The sequence below is a fragment of the Eublepharis macularius genome, chromosome 5 (assembly GCF_028583425.1).
Source record: "Eublepharis macularius isolate TG4126 chromosome 5, MPM_Emac_v1.0, whole genome shotgun sequence".
Classification (NCBI taxonomy): domain Eukaryota; kingdom Metazoa; phylum Chordata; class Lepidosauria; order Squamata; family Eublepharidae; genus Eublepharis; species Eublepharis macularius.
In genome coordinates this window covers 13207968-13234638 of record NC_072794.1, presented here as the reverse complement: position 1 = coordinate 13234638, position 26671 = coordinate 13207968, and the positions used below count along the sequence as shown (strand labels likewise).

General features: G+C 49.0%; 1 protein-coding gene across 2 annotated transcripts in view; it reads left to right on the top strand.

Moving 5' to 3' along the window:
* The window catches only part of TMEM259 (transmembrane protein 259), a 35363-nt gene extending 9194 nt beyond the window's left edge, over positions 1 to 26169 (top strand). Inside the window, exons 2-11 of one of the 2 annotated variants that reach the window (XM_054980211.1) lie at positions 2428 to 2685; positions 7530 to 7647; positions 12315 to 12425; positions 17074 to 17196; positions 17463 to 17563; positions 17900 to 17957; positions 18293 to 18376; positions 19590 to 19722; positions 21136 to 21235; positions 23264 to 26169. In XM_054980211.1, the coding sequence (XP_054836186.1) occupies positions 2428 to 2685; positions 7530 to 7647; positions 12315 to 12425; positions 17074 to 17196; positions 17463 to 17563; positions 17900 to 17957; positions 18293 to 18376; positions 19590 to 19722; positions 21136 to 21235; positions 23264 to 24034 (1857 nt within the window). In that variant the 3' untranslated portion in view covers positions 24035 to 26169. Of the gene's footprint in view, positions 1 to 2427; positions 2686 to 7529; positions 7702 to 12314; positions 12426 to 17073; positions 17197 to 17462; positions 17564 to 17899; positions 17958 to 18292; positions 18377 to 19589; positions 19723 to 21135; positions 21236 to 23263 lie in introns of both variants that reach the window. The other variant, XM_054980210.1, reaches the window with a different exon arrangement.
* Positions 26170 to 26671: the final 502 nt, after the last annotated feature.

The window sequence follows — 26671 nt, the reverse complement described above, 5'->3', positions numbered from 1 at the left end:
CAGCTACAAAAAATGCTTTCCACAAACTCAGCCTAGCCTGGAAGATGGCCCCCTACCTCAGCACGGCTGATCTGGCCACCTGGATCCATGCCATGGTAACATCGAGACTTGACTACTGCAATGTGCTGTGTGTTAGTCTTCCCTCCAAGTTAACTCGGAGACTCCAGTTGGTGCAGAACGTTGCAGCATGGCTATTATCAGGAGCTAGCAGAACCATGAATATTACTCCCATTCTACAGTCACTCCATTGGCTTCCTATCAATTATCGAGCCCAATTCAAGGCGATGGCTATCACTCACCAAGCTCTCTATGGCCTTGGTCCATTGTATCTATGGGACTGCCTCTCTCTCCCTATATTCCACCATGGCAAGTTCGCTCATCTGAACAGCGTCTTCTGCAGAGGTGCCACTCTTCACATGGGCAAAATCGACGGCTGCCTGTACGCTGGCATTCTCTGTGGTGGTCCCCACTTTATGGAATGGTTTACCTGAGGAGGTTAGGAAAACTCCCTCTCTCCTGGCTTTCCGTGATGGATGCAAAACTAAATTGTTCAAGAGGGCTTTTTGCTCAGAGGGAAGAAAGTGGCCTCAAGACATCCATCAGTAAAGGGATAAGGAGGGACCACAGACTTCACTCCTGTTACGGTAAACAGTGAAGGACAATAGACTTCACTACTGTTGCTGTAAGTATGAGCTTACTGCGTAGTTCCTATGTTGTTCAATACGTGTTTAGCTATTTGTTATTTATTGTATATTGTATTGTGTTTTAATCGGGTTTTGATCCGCTCTGAGCCTGCATTGCGGGGAGAGTGGGATTATAAGTCTAATAAATAAAAGAATAATCTTCAACCGAAATCTAGAATTATACAATCAGTAACTAACTCTGGTTGCTTCACGATATAATCATTATCATATTGTCGAAGGCTTTCACGGCCGGAGAACGATGGTTTTTGTGGGTTTTCCGGGCTGTATTGCCGTGGTCTTGGCATTGTAGTTCCTGACGTTTCGCCAGCAGCTGTGGCTGGCATCTTCAGAGGTGTAGCACCAAAAGACCGAGATCTCTCAGTGTCACAGTGACACCTCTCAGTGACACTGAGAGATCTCTGTCTTTTGGTGCTACACCTCTGAAGATGCCAGCCACAGCTGCTGGCGAAACGTCAGGAACTACAATGCCAAGACCACGGCAATACAGCCCGGAAAACCCACAAAAACCATCAATCATTATCATAGCTTGTTTTTAAATACTCAAAACCTCGTTGAAGTATTGTGTTTTTTATTATGTAAGTTCCTGATAATAAGTATTGTTACTACAACTAAATAGTTCTAAATTGTCTGTAAGTTCATTTATATGTTGAATTGTTATTTGTTAATAAAAGTTTATAATAAAAAAGTCTAATAAATAAATAAATAAAATATCAGTCACGAAATTTGCTTATGCTCTGTTTCAGCACTGTTAAATCTTAAAACCTTTCTTTTCATTCTTTCTCTTTAAATCTTGCAAATGGCATGTTACACGTATATTGAAATGTCGTGATATTGATTGTGCTGACTCACACCATGTTAATCTGCCTTGAGTCTCAATGAGAAAAGCATACTATAAATGACATAAATAAAATAAATAAAAATAAAATGTGAAACTATCTTAGGCATGGTAAATGATTCATTGGGCTGTTTAACCCCTTTGGTCTTTCTCCTGAAATGCCAGTGTTGGCCTGCTGTTAGCAAATGCAGAGAGGCTATTCCTTGGTTCCTCTCGCAAGCAAGACTACCTCCTTTGTCACTGGGAACTACTTCACATTCCTCTTTGGAGGGGTCTGCAACTGTAGCAGTAGATAGATTAAGATCGGTAGCCGTGTTAGACTGTCTGTAGTAGTAGAAAATAATAACATTAATAATAACATTCGATTTATATACCACCCTTCAGGACAACTTAATGCCCGCTCAGAGAGGTTTACAAAGTATGTTGTTATTATCTCCACAACAAAACACCCTGTGAGGTGGGTGGGGCTGAGAGAGATCCTAGAATCTGTGACTGTCCCAAAGTCACCCAGCTGGCTTCAAGCGAAGGAGTGGAGAATCAAACCTGGTTCTCCAGATTAGAGTCCCTGCCCTCTTAACCACTGCACCAAGACAAGAGTCCAGTAGCACCTATAAGACTAACAAAATTTGTAGCAGGGTATGAGCTTTCGTGAGTCACAGCTCACTTCTGAAGAAGCAAGCTGTGACTCACAAAAGCTCAACTGATACACCACATTGGCTCTTCGTACTGCGTATTGTGAAAACATCCTTGCCCGACTGCTTAGAGCTGGCCCTGATTTGCCACAGGCAACCAGGAAGGTTCCTGACTTAATTCACATGATCATAGTGTCTGGGGAGGAGGAGCCATGAAACCAGCTGACCTAACGCCTCTGTGTCTCTTGTTTACCAGGCCCTGTTTGTTCTCTTCATCCTGGCTTACATCCACATCGCCTTCTCTCGCTCGCCCATCAACTGCTTGGAGCATGTGCGGGACAAGTGGCCACGGGACGGCATCCTGAGAGTGGAGATCCAGCGCAACTCGACCCGTGCCCCCATCTTCCTCCAGTTCTGCGACAGCGAGAAGTTCCCAGGCATGGTGATGGAGGAAGAGGAAGAGGAGGAGGAGGAGGAGATGACGGTGGAGATGTTTGAGAACAGCTCTGTCAGGGTAGGCAAGGCATTGCAGTTTGCTTCTTGCCGCTGTTTTCCTGCCGTTTGTGGCAGCTCATTAAGAAATGGAAATTTCAGAGTCTAATTGAGCCTGTGCTGGTTCTTGAATCTGGGCTGGCTGGATCAGGCCAAGATCCATCTTGTCTAGCATCCTATCTCAGCCAAAATGCCTCTGGGAGGCCCGCTAGAGAGGGACATGCATAAGGGCTTCCTCATCTTCCATCTCCCTGGTACCTAGAATTCAGAGGGTGAACTGCCTCTGAACATGGAGGTTCCATCACTAGGCCCATCCTCTCTCAATTTATCTAACTGGTGGTTTTTGAAAGTCAGCAAAGCTCATGGCTTGACTTGAGGAATCAGACCCATTCCACCCAAAACCCTCAGTGCTCCAGGTCACATGCCACACCCCTAGTCCTGCCACATCCTTGGGCGTAACTGTCTTAAATTCACAGTTCATGAAACTGAACTCAGTAGTGGAGGAAATCATTCAGATTCTGACAGTCCCTGGGGCCAGAAGATTCCCAGTTTGAATTTTGTTTCTGCCACGAGGTGGCCTTCAGGAAATCGTGTTCCGCCACCTCCGCCCCCCAATCCACCGTAAGATAATAATGACCCTTTACCAGGTTTCTGCAGAGATTAAATTAAGAGAATGTTGCTAAAGCCATCTTGAGCGCTAGAAATTCTGATTACTTAGGAGAGACACTTGGAAGCCTCACCATTCATTCCCCACCCAATGCTTGCTTTTAAGATCCCAGCCTCTTCTGCTGCACAACTCACTTTAAGGTCCAAGATGCAAGAGTTTTACTAGAGGCCCATTGGAGAGTGCAGTGCAGGGCGGTGGGCTCTGGCCCCAGCTCCTTCTCCCTCTCCTCCACTTGTCCTGGTGGCAAGTGATGAAGCCAGTGGCCAAGAGGTCATCAGGCCATCTCTCCCGTAGTCAGACAGCACACCTCTCTGTCTCCAGACACAATTAGTAAGGAACCCAGTTAGAAGTGGCAGCTTTACCAGAGCAGTTGGATCTCTGGCAGTCCTTGTCATCCGTCCCCAGCTGACCTGAGGACAGTAATACCACCACCACCACCCTTGACCATCTGTGTGGGTGGTGCCAAAGTGCTGTGGGTATCAGGCCAACAGCTTCCCTACAAGATACTAGGAATGCTGAGACTTGGCCACAGACCCTGGGTCAAGATCCTTGGTACCATTAACCTAGGCTTGTCAGCTCCAGGCTGGGAAATTCCTGGAATTTGAGGGGGTGGTGGAGCCTGGGGAGGGCTGGGTTTGGGGAGGGGCAAGACGTCAGCAGGGTATAATGCCGTAGAGTCCACATTTCAAAGCAGCCATTTTCTCCAGCGGAATTGATCTCTGTCACCTGGAGATTAGTTGTAATTCTGGGAGCTCTCCAGTCACTTCATGAAGGTTGGCAACCACACATGCACCACACCTTGTTGCTGCAGTCACTACCCTCCACATCTTCCGTCTGTCTTCTGAGTTGGTAGTTTGGGAAGTGGTGGCATATGTCACGCCGCAAGGAGCCAGGTAAAGCTCTGAAGCTGCTAGTTGCCAACTCCTGCTCCGAGGCCCAGCTTGCCCCGTTGTGCTTCTTCCTTAAATATTCATATTCCTCCAGGTTGGTAATTTTGGCATAGCTGTAGCCAGTCCCTGAAGGTTGCTGCTGTTTCAGTTTGTTGTTTCTTTTAATTGATTCTTTCGTCCTTCCTAAATGACCAATTCAAGATACACTTTGTGTGAGTTTCAGAAGCCAGAGGAACTGTGGAATTAAAGTTTCCCTTCAGGCAGTGATACTCACTCAGTTCTTCTGAGCACTGTTCCCCAGTGTGGCACCCAACACATGTTTCAGGAGAGAGGGCGAGGACTTTTAGTCGACAGGTGATTCACATCTTGAAACTGGAGGATGGGTAAGCTATGAGCCTTCCTGAGGAGCAAAACTTAGACCAGGGATGAAAGTAAAGAGCTCGTCCCCCTGGCCTCTAATCCCAGAACCCAAGAAGAGAACAAGCGGGCCACAGAGAAGAAACCACCACCACCAGGACAGCAAGCCCCAGAGAAGAAGAAGTGGGCCCCTTTGCTCCCCTTTCTCCACAGCCACCTGGCCCTGCTCCAGGGGCTTTGGCAATCTCACTTGCTTGAGCTGCTATGCTAAGGAGAGAGCATCAAGGCAAGGAGAAAAGCCCTTCTCCTTCCTCCAGATTCACAAACCACTACAGTTACATATTTAACATTCATGCGTGTTATATTGTTTGTGTGTGTGTGTTTGTCTGATGTACATGGCATGTGGTACTTCTTTGGCTCTTTTGGTTGATGGGAAATGCAAATGTGGCTCTCCAGGAGCGACCGAGTGAGTACCACTGCCTTAAGGGGGAAAGATCCAGAGCCCTGTTAGTCTGTAGTTGCAAAATAGTAAAGAGTCCAGTAGCTCGATGGTTGTTGTGGCTTTTCCGGGCTGTATTGCCGTGGTCTTGGCATTGTGAAAGCCTTCGACAATACATAGTCCAGTAGCTCCTTTAAGACTAACCAACTGTATTGTAGCATAAGCTTTCGAGAGCCATAGCTCTCTCATGCATCTGATGAAGAGAGCTGTGGATCGTGAAAGCTTACGCTACAATAAAGTTGATTAGTCTTAAAGGTGCTACTGGACTCTTTACTGTTAAGGGGAAAAGGATTTTAGTTCCCTATGACTCTTTGCCTCTCCCCATTGAGAGTCAGGAAAAGACTTGATGATGCCGAAGAAGAGGGTGCATGCCAAGTTTTTTTCCGTTGGCACGACTTACGCCAGTCACTGCGCAACTTGTTGCTTGACTCTCTTGCTTGAATCACCTGGAGGTTGTCTGTTGAGGACTTCTGTGTTGTTTGGGGTGGGGGGAACATGGAGCTGCCCAGGCTAAGGTTTTTATTTTACTTTTTAATTGTTTTGTTTTATCTGTGTTTAAACTCTTTTACTAACCATACATAGCTAAAATAAACAAGTTCATTTTTATTTTATTTTGTGTTCTAACCCATGTGGGCCAGAGGTGTTTAAAATGTTGTTAAACCGAATTAGTTGCTTGTAGGAACAAGAGTGGTTTGCGTCTTCTGTATCGTGGACGTCCGGCATCCCCCAGTGGCCATTTATTGAATTTTATTTTTCAGTTGTACTTAATTTGTTTTCTTCAATATGGTTCCCTGCTCTCTCTTTACATTAATAGCCACTCAAAGTGGGAATGAAACAAGCAAGATCACTGCAGTTCCTGCTTGTATTTATTAATATTGTTTTTAGTGCTGTCATGGCTTGCACTTTATTAAGCTTAATAAACGGAGCAGAAGGTGAACATTCTCTGCTGGGAGAGGGAGTTTTCTTTATTCCTAATATCTGTAATCGTGCTTTCTGGCTTGCGCTTGCTAATTTTGAAGGGCAGGCGGCCGAAACGCTGTATGTTCTAGGTGTTGTAAACTTCAGAGTATCTACTGCTGGGTTTTCCCCTCTGTAGTAGAATGAGCTAGGCTCCCGGGAGAGCTAAGGAACAGACAATTCATTTAAATGAAATATTTATACCTCTCCTTTCCAGGATGGTTGGGGCAGCTTGCATTGGCCAATTGGAAGAAAATCCACAACTGGCCACTTTATATTTACTAGAAGCTTGTGTGTGTGTGTGTGTGCGTGTGTGACACAGAGAGAGAGAGAGAGAGAGAGAGAGAGAGAGAGAGAGAGGAAGAAATCGCAGGAGGAAGTATCAACTTCCCCAGCATCCAAGCCTCTCTGTCCAGGATTCTCTAAGCTGTCAGGGACTGAGTTCCTTTAACTGACCCTTAGCTGTTATCAGCATTCCCGGCACATGCACAGCCAGTTTGTGAGGGTCTTTTCTGGTGACTCAATAATGATATTTTTCTGTATAGCTTGGGAATCCCCTGACTTCACATACTCCCCCATCTTATCTCCAGGTGGCTCTCTTGTCCTTTAGTCATCCTCTGAAGAGCAAGCCAGTTGACTTCCCGCTCCACCTCTCTCCCCCACACACGCTCTGCTGTCAAGGAGGTTTATTTCATTTATTTATGTCATTTATAGTCTGCCTTTACAATTCAGAATAATCACCACCAGCAGAGAACACACAAGGAGCTGAAGCAGACAAGCAAGTTAAGGTCCCAACTTTTGTATGTACTCTTCTACAATGGTACCGCAAGCTGGGTGTCCCCTGCTGGAGAAAAATGCCTTTGTGTACTTCATGTAAAAGCTAGAATAGGGGGTGTAGCAGAGCACACCCCTCTGAAAGAATTTGTTCTGTGATTGTGTGGCACAATTCAGGATAGAGGGGAAAAAGGAAAGTAATGCCTTCTTTGTGCGCTGTCACTTACGGAACTCATTACCAAAACATGTTTTGACCAGCTTTCGAAGAGACGAATTCAGTAGACAATCCGTACCTCAATAGTGATTGGCAAAGATTGCTAAATGGAACCTCTGTGTTTAGAGGCAGTAAATACCAGGGACTGCAGGATGTAAATGGGAAGGGAGGGCTTTAGTCTTTGTGCCCCACTTAAAGGTTTTCTCATTAGCTTCTGTGGGAAGCAAGATGCTGGATCCAGCAGGGCTTTTTTTGTGACTACAGAACATGCTGTTTATGGCTTGCCAAAATCTGGGTCACCTTCTGGAGCTGGTGGGTTTGGTTGAAGACAGGTGCTTTTAAAGGGATGCAGGACGTAGACTTGCATCTTCCAGGACAACACCAGCATCTTGTGTGAGCTGCAGCGCCCTGTACCCATTGAAGCTCCTGAGTTGTCTTGAGCCGTTTTGCCCAGCCCAGGATCTGTTTGGATTCTTCTGTTTCTAATTCTCTTTTTCCCTGCTAACAGTTTCAGTTAGATATCGAGCCAAAGATGTTCTTCGAGCCGTCCCGGGCCAGTGGCGCCAAGGTGCTGGCCCAGAACGAAAGCCAGGAGTTCTCATTCAGCAGCGAGACTGCCCCTAAAGGTATGCAGCCTCTCAGCGAGACTGTGTCCGAGTTTGAGATGCTGGCCAAAGCAGGTAAAGAGATACGCCTGGGCCTTTGCTTCTTCCCTCATCCTGCTTTCTTCTCGCCTTCCCAAAACCTTCCTTTTGCATCTTTCGCCACCTCTTTGGCACTTGTGAGTCCTTTTCTCCTTCTAGCCTCCCCCACTGGCCTTTTCATACCTTCTTATAACCCTTGAGAGCTGCCCAGCAACACTTGGAATATCTGTGCCTCTGGGGCTTAATGGGAATTGAGAATGTTTTTTAATTTGGGGTGAATCGCATCCAGCGTGTGTTCACAGTTGTCATGTTATGTTTTCATTAATGGAAGTGCACTCTGAAAGAGCTGGTATTAAATTGGCGTTTCCTGGACTTCTGCCACCTGAGGAGCATCTCCCCTCCCCCGAATTAAAATTGAAAGGATGCATCAGTCTTTTGCCTGGATGGGTTGGCTCTTACCGTGTGTGAGAGATTAAGGATTATCTGCCCTGGGTGTATGCCTCGAGGGAAAGGCAGTGTATCTCCAGCAGTGAGCCTTGAGGAGAAGTTGTGTTGGTTCAGTGCAGAATTAGTTACACTCCCCATGGAGGTTGCCCATTGTATGCCTGTGTGAGTTGTTGCTCACAGCTGACCTTTCTTCTCAGTGACTCATGCAGGTAATTACCCACAGTCTGCAGTGCTCTCTTTCTGCACAAGATGGTCTTCTGCATAGGCTGCCTCCTCGGAAGGGTAGCAACCCCTGATTCATGCAGAGTTTCAACAGGCAGCCTCTGTGAGCAGATAATTCAGAGTACACGGGTGCCTTCTTTCTGTTGGCCCACCATCAGTTCTCTTGCAGCCTGCTAGTGCAGCCTAGTCCGTGGTTTGAGAATTGCTGTGCAAGATGAAGTGGTAGGGGATAAATTAGCAAGCAGTTCTTGATCCCCAAGGGCCTTTCTTTGCTTCAAATGCATTGCTTTTGCCCCTTTGTAACTGTTACAAGTTCTTCCTCCTCCTGTTCCCCTTCCTCCAACCTACTCTTGAGGAGATGAGATTTCACTTCCAAACATCCCTAGTCCACCACAGAACTACGATTCCCAGGGTGCTCCAGGGAGAGGAGAGGGTGATTGGCAGATTGTTTCAGAAAATGAAAGCAAAGGCACCAGAAAAATTTGAAACCCTCAAAGAGAAATACATTAATGGCTTTTGCCTGGGAACAGAGGCTGCTACCTTTTGGAAAGAACAACGACATTCGATTTATAGACCACCCTTTAGGACAACTTAAGATCACACTTAGAGCGATTTACAAAGTGTGTTATTATTATTATCCTCACAACAATCACCCTGTGAGGTGGGTGAGGCTGTGTCCCAGAAAAGTAAAAATTCACCCATCACAGCATCGCGGGGACAGTTCAAAGCTGAATAAGAACACTATGAGGACTGTGAGCATAAAGACAGCTCCCGTGTAATCAGTTCAGAAATTAAATCTCTCTCCCAGGTCTGCAGCTTGAACAATTTGTGATGGGCTCAACCTTACTGGTCCTGTGGCCCTTTGAGATTCCCCACCCCTCTACAAATGTGGGACAGGGGAATAATCAACGCCTTGAAAGAATAATCAAGGCCTTGAGAGAAATTCTTGATGGTTATTTATTATTTTGAAAAGCATCCCCTGTCTTCTACCCCAGAAAAAGCTTTAGAGGCAGCTTACAGTTTCAAATGGGCAATAAAAAATAGACAATTTAAAGCAGTAATGGCCAGTGCAGCAGAAGTTGACCCAAATAAAACTCAACCAGCAATGAAATTAACCCAATGAAGCTGCAGAAATTGACTTGTAATTAGGTACTCGCTGCTGGTGAGTTTAAATCTGGTTCCAAGCGACCAGGAGTGGCGGGGGGGAATTTTGAGGAGCTGGTGCTTGTTTGTTCTGGCTATTGAGGTACACCAATGTTGCAGGCTAGTAATTATTTTTTTTAAGGTGGATAAGATTTTTGTGGACTACTTTGCACTGCTGAATTAAGCAAAAGGCGCTTCTGAATGAGAATATCTTAATCGGCCTTCATCGATGGCCAGCAAGTGAGCCTGGCAGGTCTTCTGTGGGAGGGAGATTCACAGAGAGGGAGAGAAAGCCAGGCTCCTCGTGGGGGAATCAAAATGAGGATTCTCCGTGGTGATCTCAGCACCTACAGGCATGGAGGGGATCTCTGTGCTTGAGGGACTAATGAAAACGTGGTAGTGTCAGCCGGGGAAGCAAGCAAATGGGTAGACAGTAAATAGGGCTTGGAGGTAGAATATCTGGATCGGTATTCCATAGCTGCTGTGCTCTGTTCCAGAAGTTTGTTGACAACGTTTCCACTATAAAAGTCCCCCAAGCAGTATGCAAGTGAAACATAGTAAAAGTTCATTGTTGACCATGAACAGTTTATCCTAACAAAGCATGCAGATTAAAACAAGCTTTAAAAGCAGCCATTTGGCATGCAAAAGCAGGCAGTCCCCCTAAAAATGAAGGGTTTTAATAAGGTGCCAAAGACAACATTGGAAACAAACTACAATGCATCAAATCACTGTTACGAAAGATGCAATGCTGGTGCCTCCTGGATCCATCTACGGAGGACGTTCCACAAGAGGGGCCATGCTGTTGGAAGTGGGATAATTTGCCAGTATTCTGTAAAGATGTTACAGAAGGGCCAAGGGATGGACGGCTACCAAAGTAGGGCTGTAAAGCAGCGTGTGGTCACTTTGTTATTACTCCTGGTGCGAGGGGGGTGGTGTCTCATAAGACTGAGCAAAGGGCATGTCACTTTGCTATGTAGCCTGGCCTCTGTGTTTATTTCCATTCTTGAAAAACTTGAAACAGCCAGATGACTCAAATATGTAAGCCAAGGAAGGCTGCACACTGGGATCAGTTAATGCTGTAAATCTGCTGCTCTGGCTTCTGAGGTGCCGGCAGGTATCGCTCAAAAGTTTTCACTGCAGATCTTTGCAATCACAAAAGTGCAATTCTCCATCAAACGGGCATAGGAAAACCATGCTGCCGAGAGGACAGGTGGATAGTAACTTGCTTTTAAAAGGAAACGGAGGTTTCGACATTAAAGGACCTTACCAGTCTCTCTCGACGCTCTGTCTCCCAGGTAGGGCTAGCAGCGCTGATTGCATTGGTTCAGAGGCCACAGAGGTGCATGCGAGAGCCTTAGATGCGTTCTGGCAAAACCTTTTCCCTGCTGGGAGGATCTGAGGATTGGCTGAGGCCAAGATACATTGGAAGCTGCTAGAGGGAGGGAGGGAGGCAACAGAAAAGTCACCTCTGCTGGATAGCAGGCCAGAGACAAGACTTTGCCCTGCTGAGGCTGTGCCCGGGACAGCTTGTCAGCATAGATGGGGATTGTCTGCTGTTGGAAAGCAATTCTTCCCCTCTCCCCAGCACCTCCCTCCCCACCAGCCTAGCTGCCCTTTCCGTAGCCTTTTTCAAATAGCTTTTTCCATTACATTCATCAAAAGCCTTGCCTCCTGATCCGTGGCAGACGGATCTGTTGGCCGATGTGGCTTTTAAATGTGAACTCTCTGAGGTTTTCTTTTCCTTTTAAATAAAGCAAGTCAAAACTGCGTGGCTGTCAGCGGATCTGTCTCTCGCAGGAAAAGCCGGAATTTCTGCACTTCAGCAGATAGGCATGGGCTTTGCACGGTGACCTCCTCCTCCGGAGCGCAGCCGCTCTAGACCTCAGCTGTTTTAACCCCTTCACAGGACATCGTTCGGGTCCCTCCTTGGCTCCTGGCTGTCAGGTTAAGAGTTGGCAGAAGGAAGGCTCCCCCCTCCTATGAGAAACGCCCAGCGGAGTCCCGTTTCAGGCTCATCTACTCCAGCATCGTCCAGAACCGACATCTCTGGAAAGATGTCTCTGCAGTGAAATGAAATCACGCAGTTTAGACAGAAAAAAGTGCTTCTTCACACAGTGCATTTATTGACTTGTGGAGCTCACTGCCACTGGGTGTAGTGTTGACCAGTAGTTTGGGTGGCTGTAAAAAGGTGATGCCATAGGGATCTATCAATGACTATGAGCCATGATGGCTAACGAACCTCCATGTTCAGAGGCAGACTATCTCTGAATAGCAGGTGCTGGGATTCGGCAATGGCGGCAACAGCCTTTGGCCTCATTCCCCTGTCTGTGGGCCTTCCAAGCCCCCTTTCCCCACAGCCTCAGTGAGAAGTAGACAGCGGGATCTTTGGCTGCTTTCAGATAAAGCCTACAATTAGAATTTGGAAGTGATGGCTGACCACTCCTGTCCAGAGGTAACCAACCTGCTTCTAGATACAGAGATTCCATTTTGGGTGATAGTTGTTGATGGACAGCTTTCTGATTAAGGCAGATAGCGCTCTCATTTATTTGGCTTTTCAAACAGGCGCTTATTTTTTTAGCACCAGTCCTGGCCAAACCACCTTAGAAGGGGCATCCTTCCCCATTTCTCTCATGCAGGAATGCCTCTTCCAAAAGGATGCAAAGCAGCAGGCACAACGTGCAAAGGAAGTGTACCTTTTTCCCGTCAGAACGATTTGATTCTCTTTGAGTGTTTAAGTCAGCTTGGAGCGGGTGGCCCTCGTCTGCCATGCATCTGCTGTAGCTGCTGCTTGTTTTGTCCAGCCTTTCAACTTCCTTGCCCCCCTTTTTGCCCTGCAGTGTGGCCCCAGGAGGAATATATTGTGGAATATTCCTTGGAATACGGCTTTCTGCGCCTCTCTCAGAGCACCCGCCAGCGCCTCAGCATTCCTGTCATGGTGGTGACCTTGGGTAAGTTTGAGAAGGGAGGCAGGAGCCCGGGCTTCTGGGGCGATGCATTTTCTGCTCTTTCTGTTTCTTGCTGTGTCTGTTGGTGATGTGACCAAGTGTCTCTCCATGCGAACAAAGCGCTCAGTTTGCAAATGTATTTATTGACTTCACTGAAGCTTAAGATAGACCAGACTGTTAGCAACAAATGCGGCCGGAGGGCTACAATCAACGGTGCAATAAGACAGAATTGCAAAATTAGCAAACAGCCCACTAAACCAGTGTACTAAATACAAAAACAGAATGATTCATAACAAGCAGTGAAACAAAAACAGAATGATTCATATAGCAGGCAATGAAACAAAATTAGATAGAGAGCAATGGAATTATTATGCAAATGAGCAAAACAGTGAAAATGGTGTGTGGGGCTCGGTGCTTTGTATGCAGAAGGCCCCAGGCAGAGCCAGTTCCAGATTTTGGGGGATTCCTGAGAGGAGAATGCTCAGGTGCCTCCTTATGCCAGTGCTAGGCTCCCTTCTTGCCCTCCCACCCACATGTCTGCACCTGCCTGTTCATTCTACCTTTGCCCACTCGCATGCTCTCCCAACCCCTGCAGTCACAGCCGCCCACACTGCCTGCACACCCTTTCCCAATTGGTGCTGGGTGCAGCTAGGCATGCCACAGCCCACCAGGAATGCTGATGCTTTTGTGTGTCACCCACATACCCTCCTCCAGCAGCACTAGGCAGCATACGCATCTGGGAGCAGAGGTGACAGAGCACTCACAAGCAGGTGACGGAAGGGTGTGACTGCAGGCATCAGAACTGATGTGTGAGTAGGGAAGCAGTAGCAGTAGGCTCTACTGGAAGCCATGGGCCCTGGCAGCTGCCCTGCCTCGCCATTTGCTGGCATTGGCCCTAGTGCAGTGATGGAGAACCTTTTTGAGCCCAAGTGCCCAAACTGCAACACAAAACCAACTTATTTATTTCAAAGTGCCAGCACTGCAATTAAACCTGAATACTGAGGTTTTAGTTCAGAAAAAACAACTCATACAGTTGTCCCAACTAATTAACATCTCTCTCTCTCTCTCACTCACTCACTCACTCACTCAGGAGCCACAAATGAAAGTAAAGCAAGTTAAATCAAAGCAGTTTGCCCTTCTTTAGACCAGCAGCCCTGCTTGCAAGCACTCTCTCTCTCTCTCCCTCTGTCTCACTCACTCAGGAGCCACGAATGAAAGTAAAGCAAGTTAAATCAAAGCAGTTTGCCCTTCTTTAGACCAGCAGCCCGGCTTGCAAGCACTCTCTCCCTCTCTCTCTCACTCACTCAGGAGCCACGAATGAAAGTAAAGCAAGTTAAATCAAAGCAGTTTGCCCTTCTTTAGACCAGCAGCCCGGCTTGCAAGCACTCTCTCTCTCTCTCTCTCACTCACTCAGGAGCCACGAATGAAAGTAAAGCAAGTTAAATCAAAGCAGTTTGCCCTTCTTTAGACCAGCAGCCCGGCTTGCAAGCACTCTCTCTGTCTCACTCACTCAGGAGCTACGAATGAAAGTAAAGCAAGTTAAATCAAAGCAGCTTGCTCTTCTTTAGAAAGTCAGCCCCAGCAGCCTGGCTGCTGCCAAAGAGATGGGCAGCAGAGAGGCAGCCTTGAGGAACAGGAATCACGTGGGCAGGGCCAAAACCCATGTGATCTCTGCTCAGAGCTACTGGAACGCCGTTCCAGGCGTTCCCCCTCCAAATGAGCCCTGGATCTAGCGATCGGCGACTTGGCTCACGTGCCCACAGAGAGGGCTCTGCTTGCCAGCTGTGGCACGCGTGCCATAGGTTCCCCACTGCTGCCCTAGCGGGTTCAATCCCCAGCATCTCCAGTTAAAAGGACCAGGTGACGTGAAGGACCTCCGCCAGAAGCCCTGGAAAGCTGCTGTGAGTCGGAGTAGATGGTCACAATGGTCCAAGGGTCTGATTCAGTATAAACCAACTTCAAAACTGCCTCAAGTTTGACAGACAATATCTATGGCCCTTTATAAAAAGGCCCTCCTGAACACAGTTCTGTTCCCCCCATTCTGTGGGAACTTTTCAAGCAGGCTATTTGCACCAGGCAGGAGATGCTTGGATACAGGCGCCTGCTGGTATCATTCCTTTGTGGGGGGGCACCTCCAGAAGGTGGAGCATGTTGAGAGATGCAGCCCTGCAGGTACGCGGGTTCTAGGCTGGGGAGGGCTTTGTAGGTGATGGATACGGCCTTGAATTGAGCTTGGAAACAGATTACCCATGGGGCAACTACAAAATAGGAATGATAAGTATACCTTCTTCCAATTGTAACCAAGCTGAGATGTTCTGTACCTGGCTGGAGTTTCTGAGTTTCTTCAGGGGCAGACCCATGTAGAACATTTTACAGTAGTCTAGCCTCAAGGTCAGAGTGGGGGGTGGGGAGGCTGCAGCTGCTTTACCTTGCTTCTCTAGCAATAACGCTGAGTCCAGTCTCGCCCCAGGGCTCCAACTGAGACAGCTGAACCCCATCAGATGTAGGAAGCACACAGTGCTCCAAGACCTCAGTCTTTCCAGCCAGCATCACCTCCGTCTCGTTTGAGGCTGTTTCCACTCGTTAAGCTTTAACCACTTAACCGTAGCAGTCAGACAGTGTCTCGGGACTGCCTCAGCAGTGCCAGATGGTATGGACAAAGGGCAGTTAAAACAGCAGTGTATTGATGAGGGAGAGTAGGAGTCCCTGTTCCACAGAAGGCAAGGCCTGCTTGGCTGCTTGCACCTGGGTCCTAGGACTCCCCCACTCCATGCCCGCCTCTCGTGTTCCTGACAATCGCCATGCCTCTGACTATACAGTAATGGGGGTGTTCTCTGGCAGTAATTGATTTGAACTGCCGTGATGTCACAGAAGGGTCTCTGGCTGCCCTTAGTCAAGTGACTCCAATACCAAGGCGCTGTAACGGATTTTTTTATTCATGTCTTACTAAGGCTTCCGCTATCCCAGAAGAAAGATTTATCATTACTCTTGGATAGCTTCCAGCAATTAGTCAAGACCTGCCAAGCAGAGGCTGCTCTTCGAACAAGTTCTGCTTATCAGTACATTATTTATAAGGTTCTTCTTGCGATGTTTTTTTCCTCATCAAGGCACACAGAAACCTTTCTAGAGTTTATTTCTTTTGATTGAAATTACACTCTTGTCTTTTAAAGAAGCAAGATATCAAAACATTCATGATCATTAATATAAATCTTACAATGATAGAACACAGAAAAGCAATAAGAATTAGGTTTGCTAACATTTCCTAATTAACTCTAAGTTTAAAACAAGCAAAGTTTCTATGAAATGCATTGATTCCCATAACAATGGTAAAATTCTCACCTAGATTCTCATGAGATGTTTTCCAATCAGAACTCTAACAAACTATTTAAATTTGCATGTTTTATAGGTTATCTTATGCAAATATCTAAGATCTTTTTCATGTGATAGCATAGATAACCTATGATTGATTTAATACTTAATTAAATATTCTTATTTTCTGTTGTATAACATTCTAATTAGCCAAAAAATGGCTTGCAAAACAAAACTATAAATCTGTGAGAAATAACAGAAAGAGTTAAATTGGTAGATCACCTTTGGTTCAATCTGTGATTGGAGAACATTAATCTAGCTAGTGTCCACTATTTTTAATTGGCTATCAAAGATGAAAGCACACCTGTTTTTGTTATATAACATTCTGGAAAAAAAAACCACCATACAGTTCATGCAAAGTGCAGAAGTTCACTTAGAATACACGTGTATGGCTTTGTGTAATGTGCTTTAATTTATATTACTGCAATAATCTATATTACTGCAACGCCTCTCCTTGCTGGCTAAGGCGGTTAAATAACAACAAATCCCAAGTTGCTTATTGTGACACTCGGACATAACTTTTAAGGTTTCTGTGAGTGGTTTGTTAGAGAGCTTTCCTCTTTCAGGCTGGAATACCCGAGTCAGCCTATCATTAAAATAAGTTGTTTGTGCGAGAATCGAAAACAGAAATAAAAGTAAAGTAACAGCAACAGAGTTGCCTACAGCAGGCCTGTGCTTCCCGTTTCTCCCAAGGTGCTCGCAGCTGTCAGAGCTGGCTACTTGGAGAAGCTTTGCTCTGCCGCAGGACTAAGTGAGGGGCAAGCAGAGAAATGGAAGAAAATGTTTAGCCTGGGAGCTGAGGCACATATGACCCTGGAAAGAAAGAATGGGGAGCTGTCACCTGCTTATCTTTGGTGAATATTTGATTGCTGTCCAGTGACAGCAATCAGTTGACAGTACTTGCCTGCTGTTGATGTAATTTATTTATTTATTGCATTTCTAGACCGCCCTCCCCGTCAGACGGGCTCAGGGCAGTGTAACAGCATACAATTTGTAATATGCCATTTAAAAACAAGAAAAACATTATAAATAAACATTAAAACACTATTCCATACACAATAAAATTTCTCAGTTGGCGGATATAAATATTAAAATACAGCATTTTGATAATATACAGTACAATCAGTTTTCTACAATTTCCTGGTTCCTCAGCCCATTGGTTGCGGGGGTGATTGCTACTAAGCGAAATGGATGCGGTTCTGAACCTCCTTTCCTACTAGACAGGAAACACATTTCTGCTTCTCATAATGCCACCCTTCTCTCGGTCGTCTCTCCCTCTCAGATCCCACCCGTGACCAGTGCTTTGGGGACAGGTTCAGCCGCCTCCTCCTGGATGAGTTCCTTGGTTACGACGACATCCTCATGTCCAGCGTGAAGGCGTTAGCTGAAAATGAAGAGAATAAAGGTGAGTGAGGGAAGGGAGGGGCTGGAGAGGGGCTGGAGCAGAGGGAACAGGTCAACTGCTAGCTGCTCCATGTTACAGCTAGGGGTGGAGTAGCAAGCCTAATTCTGAGTTTTCCCCACCCCCATCCCTGGTTTGGGCGGACTAATGAAAACCCACCATAAATACCTTGGCTGGGCCAATCAGGATCCCACTGCGCTGGAATTAGTTGCTGGGCCAGCACGGGATTCCCCCATCTCCATCTCTCTCCCTCCCCCCTCCGGATGCAGGCTTCCTCCGCAACGTGGTCTCCGGGGAACACTACCGCTTCATCAGTATGTGGATGGCTCGGACCTCCTACCTGGCAGCCTTTGTCATCATGGTGATCTTTGTGAGTAAGGCATCGGGGCTTTTCCAAACCATGCTGTTAACCCGTTGGTTGGCTCCATCAGTTGATCTGGCGTTGGGGTAACACCTGGAGCGCCTCGGCCCACTGAACTGCAGGCAGAGTTCAAAGTGCTGCCATATATAGATAGATAGATATAGATATATGGATATGGATAATAAACTTGGAACCTTGCCTAGCACAGAGACCCTCCCCTCCCTCCAAGTTCCCTTCAACCGCTGCTCACAACCGTGCCTTGTAAAGCGACGCAGGAGGGTTCCTGTCGTGTCCTGTGCAGAGGAGGCCTGACGTTCTCACGCTGGCCCGCTCCTTCCCTTTCAGACCCTGTCCGTCTCCATGCTGTTGCGATACTCACATCACCAGATCTTCGTCTTTATCGGTAAGTCTTTACAGGTTGTGCCGGGGGAAAGAAGGTTGAACCAAATGCCTGGAATTGTACTCTGCAGCCCGGTCCTGGCGTGGCCTTTGGGGATTCGGCTTTCCTGACTGCTGTTAACATTTTTCTGGGACAGTTTTCCCACTTCCTGGTTGGAGGATACCTGGAGGAAGTGGGTCCCCGGCTCCTGCTGCAAGTGGGGAAGAAGAGTTGTAACGTTTTGGGGGGCGGGGGGGGGGGGAGTAGCCCTGCTTTGGGGATGGGGGGAGCCCCAGTAGAGGGATGCAAGCCCCCCCCCCGGCCCCCTCTTATTTCTACTGCTGCTTTCTGTTTCCCAGTGGACCTGCTGCAGATGCTGGAAATGAACATGACTATTGCCTTCCCCGCAGCCCCTTTGCTCACTGTCATCCTGGCACTTGTAGGTAAGGAGGCAGCCACGTGCTCCTAATCCTTCAAGGACTCATGCATTAGGAGTCCAGCAGCACCTTTAAGACTTAACCAACTTTATTGTAGCATAAGCTTTCGAGAGCCACAGCGCTCTTCGTCAGATGCATCGTCAGATGCATCTGACGAAGAGAGCTGTGGCTCCCGAAAGCTTATGCTACAATAAAGTTGCATCTGACGAAGAGAGCTGTGGCTCTCGAAAGCTTATGCTACAATAAAGTTGCATCTGACGAAGAGAGCTGTGGCTCCCGAAAGCTTATGCTACAATAAAGTTGCATCTGACGAAGAGAGCTGTGGCTCCCAAACGCTTATTCTACAATAAAGTTGCATCTGACGAAGAGAGCTGTGGCTCCTGAAAGCTTATGCTACAATAAAGTTGCATCTGACGAAGAGAGCTGTGGCTCCCGAAAGCTTATGCTACAATGAAGTTGGTTAGTCTTGAAGGTGCCACTGGACTCTTTACTATTTTGCAACTACAGACTAACACGGCTAACTCCTCTGGATCTATGATCGTGCATTATGAGTAGCGTGTTGGCTTTTAACACAGGGCACCATCAAATCCCCATAAGCTGTTTTCATGCTCAAGGCTGGTAGCCCTTTCCCCATACTTTTCAGTAATTTGATTACAATTTTTGGAATGAATGTCCTGCTTTATGCACCGAAGAGGGAGCACTCCAAGCAGTTCAAATCAAACCATCCATATTTGCTTACTAAAAACCACCAGCTCAAATACTCATGGGACGCAAGAGTTCCCTTGTGTCAAAAGCTGGGCACTGCATATTCCACGCTTTGGAGGACAGGGACGTCTCAATCTCTGTAACCTGGGCAACATAGATACACAATTTTGCATTGTTCTTTTAAAAACTAATTTGGCAAAATCCTATACGCTAGTCATTTACTTTTCCCTCTAGTTTCCAGTATTTTAGCAGCTTGTGCTGCTAAATATTTGTAGGGACTAGAAACTTGATCTTTTTTTAAGAGAGAGCGAGAGACGCTAAGGTTCCCAGATTTCGTGCTCTCCTGCAGAATTCTGCTGTGTACCAACTTCTGGTCATAGGTAGCAGCACGTGGGTGCATGCTTAGCCGTCCACTAGGCCACAGTGACTGGCTGCTTCCCCATCCTCATACCTTGGGGAGGGGCAATTGGAGAAATTTTGGGTGGGATTCTTCTCACTTCCTGTCTCCCGGCAGGCATGGAAGCGATCATGTCAGAGTTCTTCAATGACACTACCACAGCCTTCTACATAATCCTCATTGTGTGGCTGGCCGACCAGTACGACGCCATCTGCTGCCACACCAACACCAGCAAGAGGCACTGGCTGAGGTATGGACCTGGGGCCTCTTTTGGAGCTATAGTGGGGGGGGCATCTTTCTTTTGAAGTGTTGCCAGTTGCAAAGTGTAGGGAGGTGGCTGGCTGGCATCGACTTCTTCAAAGGAGCATGTTCTTCGGGAGATTTGTCTTGGGCAAGTTTTCCTTCAGGCCAGGGGGTGGGCAAGGGTTCACGGAAGCCTGTCTGGATTAAAATAGGAGTCGTGCTTCAGAATGTGATTTTCCCCTCCTCTGTTCTCAGAACCATGAACAGGCCTGCTCCTCCTGTCTGTGGATGGCGCAATGAATATTCCTTCCCCTGCATCCAGCCAGCTGGGGGCCAAAGGTGGAGAGAATGCCTTGGGTTAAAGCAGCCACGCTTCTTTCCTTGGCATTTCAATGCTCATATGCATGGCCTGGGAATAGACATGTTCCCACTCCATTAATGTTAGCAGTTTTATCAGTAGTCATATACTTGCCCACTGCAGTATTTTTAAAAAAGACTACACTGTGTTGCTTGAGCATCAACCCTGGCAGAAAGGCTGGGTTTAAATGCCTCAAATAAATAAGAGACTTATTGCCCGAGGCGAGCTCCATGCAGCAGGGGACCTCCCACCTGCCTCAGGCACAGAACAAAAGACATGTTCAGCATGGCGACTTAATGCCCTCCCTTTGGCCCATCTTGTGGTGCACTGTTTTGGAAATTGCCTTTGAACTACTCCTGCCTGATCCAGCGGGGCTTCTGGTTCCTTTGGGAGCGCGTAACTCAAGTCAGCTCCCAGTTGTACATCTTATCGGGCCATTTGGCATTATTGTGGCTGTGTTTCTAAAATGCTGTCCTTACGAGCCCAGCAAACACCCCCCCCTCCAAGCTAGCATCACTTTTAAGATGAGAATATGTCCTCCCAGATTATATAAATCCTGAGAATGAGGTTCCCCCCCAGTTCTCTAATCTGCCTGCTTGTGGATGTTGTCCTGTACTAGGAAAATAGCTGGTGTCTTGCCTGTGAGACAGCTCCTCTTCTCTGAAGTCAGAAGAGGGAATTCTTCTTTATACAACAATGTGGAATTCGCTGCCAGAGGATGCAGTGATGGCCAGAGGCGTAGATGGCTTTAAAAGGGGATTAGAAAGAATCATGGAAGATCGATCCATCATGGGCTACTAGCCATGGTGACTAAAGGGAACCTCCACATTCAGAGTATTGGTGCCAGGGGGAAACATCAGGGGAAGGCCTCAGCCTTGGTGTCCTCTCGGCCCTTCACAGCAACCTGTTTGGCCGCAGGGTGAGGCAGCCAGATGGCCTCTGGTCTGATCTAGCAGGGCTCGTCTTACATTCTTAAGAGGGTTGGGAAAACGTGTGTGTGCTGGAGACTGCAGTTCATTTTGTGTTAATGTGTAACCTTTGTTGTAATTCTCTGCTTTCCAGGTTTTTCTATCTGTATCATTTTGCTTTCTACGCCTATCATTACCGATTCAATGGACAGTACAGCAGCTTGGCACTGGTGACCTCGTGGCTTTTCATCCAGGTAAGGCGGCTGGGGACTATTCAGTTTTTCAGAGGAGAACACCCCCCCCCCCTTAGAAAGGAGAACTGCCTGGGCCGGGACCTAAGTGTTTAAAACCTGCAGCAGGTGATGCGGACTGTAGCGTTCTGATGATGTTGGCGCGTAGATGAATTTCAAAATCAAAGATGTTTCTGGTACTTACGGCTGCAAAACCTGCAGAAGCAGGGTAGAGGTGGGCTGAACAAAGATTTCCGAGGAACGGGTGGAATGCCCAGCACAAGCTCCTATGACTAACAAAAGCAAAAATGCAATGATGCAAACTCTGTTTTTCAGTGCCCTGGAAAAAGCTTAGGGGTGTGTGCAGGGCCGGTGCCAGAGGTTTTGGCGCCCGCGGCGGCGTGTATGTGCGCGCCCGCCACGGCCTGCGTGATGACGTCATCGCAGACGTCATCACGTGCCGCAGCGGGGCTGGGCGGCGCACGGAGGACTGCCGAGTGCAGAAGCTGCGAGCTGCTGGCGGAGCAGCGTGTGGAGGCTGCTCTGTGCGCCGCCCCAGCAGCAGCTCACGGCTTCTGCGCTCGGCTGGGGCGGAGGAGCGCGCAGCGGAGCTGGCGTGGCTGGCTGCAGCTGCTGCTGCAGCCAGCCAGCCCCGTCCTTCCGCCGCCACCGCCACCACCGCGCACCCCAGCCGGGTGCACAAGCTGCGAGCCGCTGCTGGGGCGGTGCGCAGAGGCGGCGCCCGGCTGGGGCGTGTGGCGGCGGCAGCGCACCGGCCCTGTGCAGAAGCCCCGAGCTGCTGCTGGGGCGGGTGCCGCACGGAGGCTGCTTGGCGCGATGCCCCAGCAGCGGCTCGCGGCTTCTGCGACTGGCTGGGGCGTGTGGGGGCAGAGGAGCACGCTGCAGAGCTGCCGTGGCTGGCTGCAGCTGCTGCTGCAGCCATCCAGCCAGCTCCATGCCACCACCGCCGCCGTGCGCCCCAGCTGGGCGCAGAAGCCGCGAGCCGCTGCTCGAGCGGCGCACGGAGGCTGCGCCCAGCTGAGGTGAGTGGCGGCGGCGGCGGCAGCAACGGGCTGGCTGCAGCAGTAGCTGCAGCCCAGTCATGCCAGCTTTGCTGCGCGTGCCTCCGCCCCCGGCGCCCCTCCAGTGGCCGCGCGCCCGAGGCCGCCGCCTACCTGGCCTCCATGGGTGCGCCGGCCCTGGGTGTGTGTGTGCGTGGGGGGGGGGGGGGACAAGGGTTCCTCTGGCATCTGGTTTGTCGCACAGTCAGCCTGGGTAGTCAGACCTCTGGCTCCCTTTGGCCAAGCTGCTCAGACCTGAGAAGAAGAAGAGGCCCGCAGAAGGCTCTCGGCAAAGGATTCCAGGACCCCTGGTGAGGGCAGGGGATCCCCTGCTCCCGCCCTCCACCCACCACCACCACTCACCTGGCCGGTGTGGGGGAAGGCTGGGGAGCAGGCCTTTTGGGCGTGCTCCTGGGGTGGCGTGACGACATCACTCCCAGGAGTGACGTCATTGTGCTGCCCTGGGAGCACTCCCGTGCTTCACGTTTGCATGAACACACCAGGAAAGATGAGTGCCAGGTCCTGCCCTCCCACCAGGAGGGTAAGGGGACCGGGCAACCCTAATCTCAGCTGAGGGAAGGAAGGGGATAGCCGCAGGACGAGGGACAGAATGGGAAGGCGGGTAGAGGTGTGTGTGCGCCCAGCATGCTCTACAGTGAGGAGATGCATGCGTGGGGCCTGGAATGGGCAGCCTGCCTTTGAGCTAGCCAGGAAATCAGGATGGGGAGGGGGTGCAGAATAAAGCTGGAATAAAACCAGAGCAAGATGACTTCAATTGGGACAAGTCCTCATTATTGATATCTCCGTATTTTAATATATATGTATTTATAGATACAGATATTGATATATATCAATAATTGGATAGCTGTGCTCATTTTTTCTGCTTCCATATGGCTTGAAGGCTGTAATAAGAGACTGACGGACTATCTGGCCACTGCATGTGGCTCAGCGCCCCATTAACACTCTCTTGCTTCTTGTCCCCCCCCCCCAGCATTCTATGATCTACTTTTTCCATCACTACGAATTGCCAGCCATCCTGCAGCAGATCCGGATCCAAGAGATGCTGCTCCAGAACCAGCAAGTGGGCACCCAGACCACTCTCCAGGACAATCTCAACAACAACACGACGGTCGCCCCCACCGAACCAGGGAGCAGGCCTCCCCCACTCCCAGCAGGCCCTGCTGAGGAAGGAGGCGGCTCCCTGGCTTCCAGGGAGGGCCATACCGCAGCTGTCGTGGCCTCTGCCGCTTCCCTAGGGAGTGACATGAACTGGGTGGCAGAGACGGCTGCCGTCATCACTGAAGCAGCCTTCCTGTCCAACTTGAGCACCTCCCTCTTGGATGCAAGCGCCATGCAGAGTGCCGGTGCTGCTGGGAGTTTGCAGGACACTGTAGCAGCTCCTTCAACTGTCGCGGGGCCCCGGATTCTGGTTAGTGACGGAGAGGAGGCAGAGGCTGCTGCAGAATCTGTTCCCGTGGAGGCTACTTTGCCAGCTGCGGTGGCCCTGTCCGTCGAGACTTCTGCAGCAGAGAAAGTGCCTGCTGCTGCTCCTCTCCCTTTGGTGCACGAGGGTGTTCCTGGCACCCTGACCGAAGGCTTGGCTGGCCAGGCCGAACCTCAAGTTACAGACTGCGTGGCAGGCCATGGTTTGGTTGGTTCTACTTTCTGGAGGCCTAAGGAGGCCCCAGGGGAGGCGGACTCGTGCCCTGTGCTATTGGACAGTACGTCCTCTTCAGAACTGGAATCCAGCCACTGCTCTTGAGCCTCCGGTGACCGGGTGTTTCTTCTGTTCTCATTGCTCGCCCTACACCCGTGTACGCTTGCACCCATAATCCCTCTGGATGGAGAGGCTGGAGTGCAAGAGACCCCAGGGAATAATCTGCCCCTGGAAGATGGGGGGGGGCAGCTAGGTAGGGGTGAGTCCCCCACATCCAAACAGAATCCTCTGATTTTTGCTCTGGGAGCCCCCTAGATTTCTGCCCCCTATTCCCTCTCCTCTCCCTACCTTTCCAACTTCGGTACCCCCCCCCCCCCCAACCCTGCAAATGTCCACTGGAAATCTTGATCCACGTTCTTTCCTGGTTGAGCACTTAGATTTGTACTGTGACAGTTTTGCTTCTAGGGGAGACAGAACAGGTATTGTGGCAAGTCACATTGGATGGGGTTTATTTTAAGGATGGAAAGAGTGTGGGGGAAAGCGCAGAGGAGAGTGAAAGACTGGGAGAGAGCTAGCCTGCAAATGGAACGAGGAGGGGATTGGTTCCACACAACCCCCCCCCCCCCCCGCCACACACACACACTTTCCTACCCTTCTGGGGTGGCTGCAGCAACTTCAGCACGGGAAATTCTGATTTGGAAGCACGTGGCCTTGGCGTGGCTTGTCTCCTTCTTTGGTCAGGGATGTGAATGAAATCTCAGACAGATTGCACAAGCAGTCTGTTTGGAGAAAACTGGATGTTTTAGCGGGGAGGGGGTTGTCCGTCAACATGATGCTTACTTGGAAAGAAGCAACATTTGTTTTATTGGAAGGGTCAGACTTTTGATATGGTCTCGTTCCCGTTTATGGACGGCTTTGTCGGTTTGGGTTCCCCGGTGGGCGGCCGGTTCTTGGACTGGTCTTGTGTTTCGCCTCCCTTTCCGTGGGATGCACAGGGAAGTCTGATGGACAGTGTTTTGGAAGTCCAGCAAGCCAGTGCTAATAGTGGAGCTTTCAGAGGGGGGGCGGGAAACCTGAGGACCGTTTCCTGGAGATGAGTCCCAAATCTAATCCACGGAGACCAAAAGAGAAGGGGAGCGGGGAGGAGAATAGTTCCTTCCAGCACTTTCAGAGAGTGGAAATATCCAGTGACTCGGTTTGGTTCTTGAGTCTGCCTTGCCGTTTGTGTTCCAGCACCCGATCCCTACTCACGCGCACTCACCGCCTCTCCCAGCTCTTGCCGATGCTGCATGGTTACTGGAGAGGTGGTCTTCGTCCCCCGGTGCCTTCTCTCGTGAAATGCCTTTTCTGCATTTCCGAGGCTGCTCTCCCACGCGGTCCAAAGTTACCCTTTCTTGGAAGCCAGGTGGGTAGATTTGCCCAAGGGGAGGACTGAGCAGCTGCCCCTTGCTGAAGTGGCACCCCCCCTCTGCCCATTGAGAATGGGCATGTGTGGGAATGCAGTGGCCGTGTTTCCACAACTGACATTGAGTGCCTTTTGTAGACTCACCGATTTCTAGCAATAGCTAGAGGGAAATAGGGTAGATTTGGGGTGGGGGGTGGGGGCGTTTCCTGATTTCAAATGTTCAGTAAGGGAGCCAGTTCCTGAAGGAACTCTGTTCTGTCTCTCTCCCCTTCCCCCAACTGCAGAGAATCTGAATTGGGTGTCTGGGTAATTTTCGAGGCACTGTTGTGCACAGGAGCTTCCCTGGAGGTTCATACCGAGAGGGATTCACTCAGGACTCTGTAAATGCCTCAAGATCACAGCCTTGCTGTATGGTAGGCTTGGATTAGACTCAGACAGGGGTGCAACGTCCACATCCTTCATTTTAGATGCAGAAGTTGGAGGCGGCCTTAGGTTATAGAACTTGAAACAAAGCTTAAATAAATGTATCTTAGATGGTCTGCGGTTGGTCGAGCCCCTCGGCTTCATCCAACTGGGGGGAGCCTTGCCCACCAGAAATGATGGCCACACCTTAGCATGGGTTCCTTGGCCTCGTACCACACCTCAGGCTAAGGTTGCTTGTACAGAGCCAGCCCCCCTTGTCCGCCTGTCTCCAGGTTTAGGATTTTATTTGGAGTGGGGACTGAGAGGAGAGAATCAAACCAAACCATACAAAGAATGAAGAGTAGTGTTCATTCTATTTAATTGTACAAAATATGTATTATATATATATATATATATATAATAATAAATACTATATCTTAACAGTGTCACTGTATTGCTTCTTTTTTCTTTGTAGAGTAGAGACAGACAGTCGGACAAAGTTGAGGGCAGTTGGCAAAAGAGGTCCAGCAATTCTTGGTCCTTTGCAAAAAGCTAAGCTAAGCTCTCCTATAAATCCAAATATTTTCTGACGTCGTCCCCTGAAATGCAGCTTCTACTCCTGCTGCTGCGTGTTTGTTTCCCATTCATCCTTCCTCCTTTGCTTTCTCTTCCTGCCCCCTCCCTCCCCGGTACCCCTTTTCAAAACTCCAAATTGCTCTGCTCGATGTTGTGGTGCCAGCAAGAGGGTCGAAAAGTGCGCTGGCAGTTCCCGGTCTGACCCTGAGGAGCCCCAACACAACAACTGGAGAGGTTGCAACAGTATCCCAAAATAGGAGGGGGGCCTTGGGTTCTAGGCATGCCACCCACTGTCCAATGGAGTACAGATAGCCTAGGTTTTTTTTTTAATGAAAATTTCAAATCTCTTCAGCGCTTGT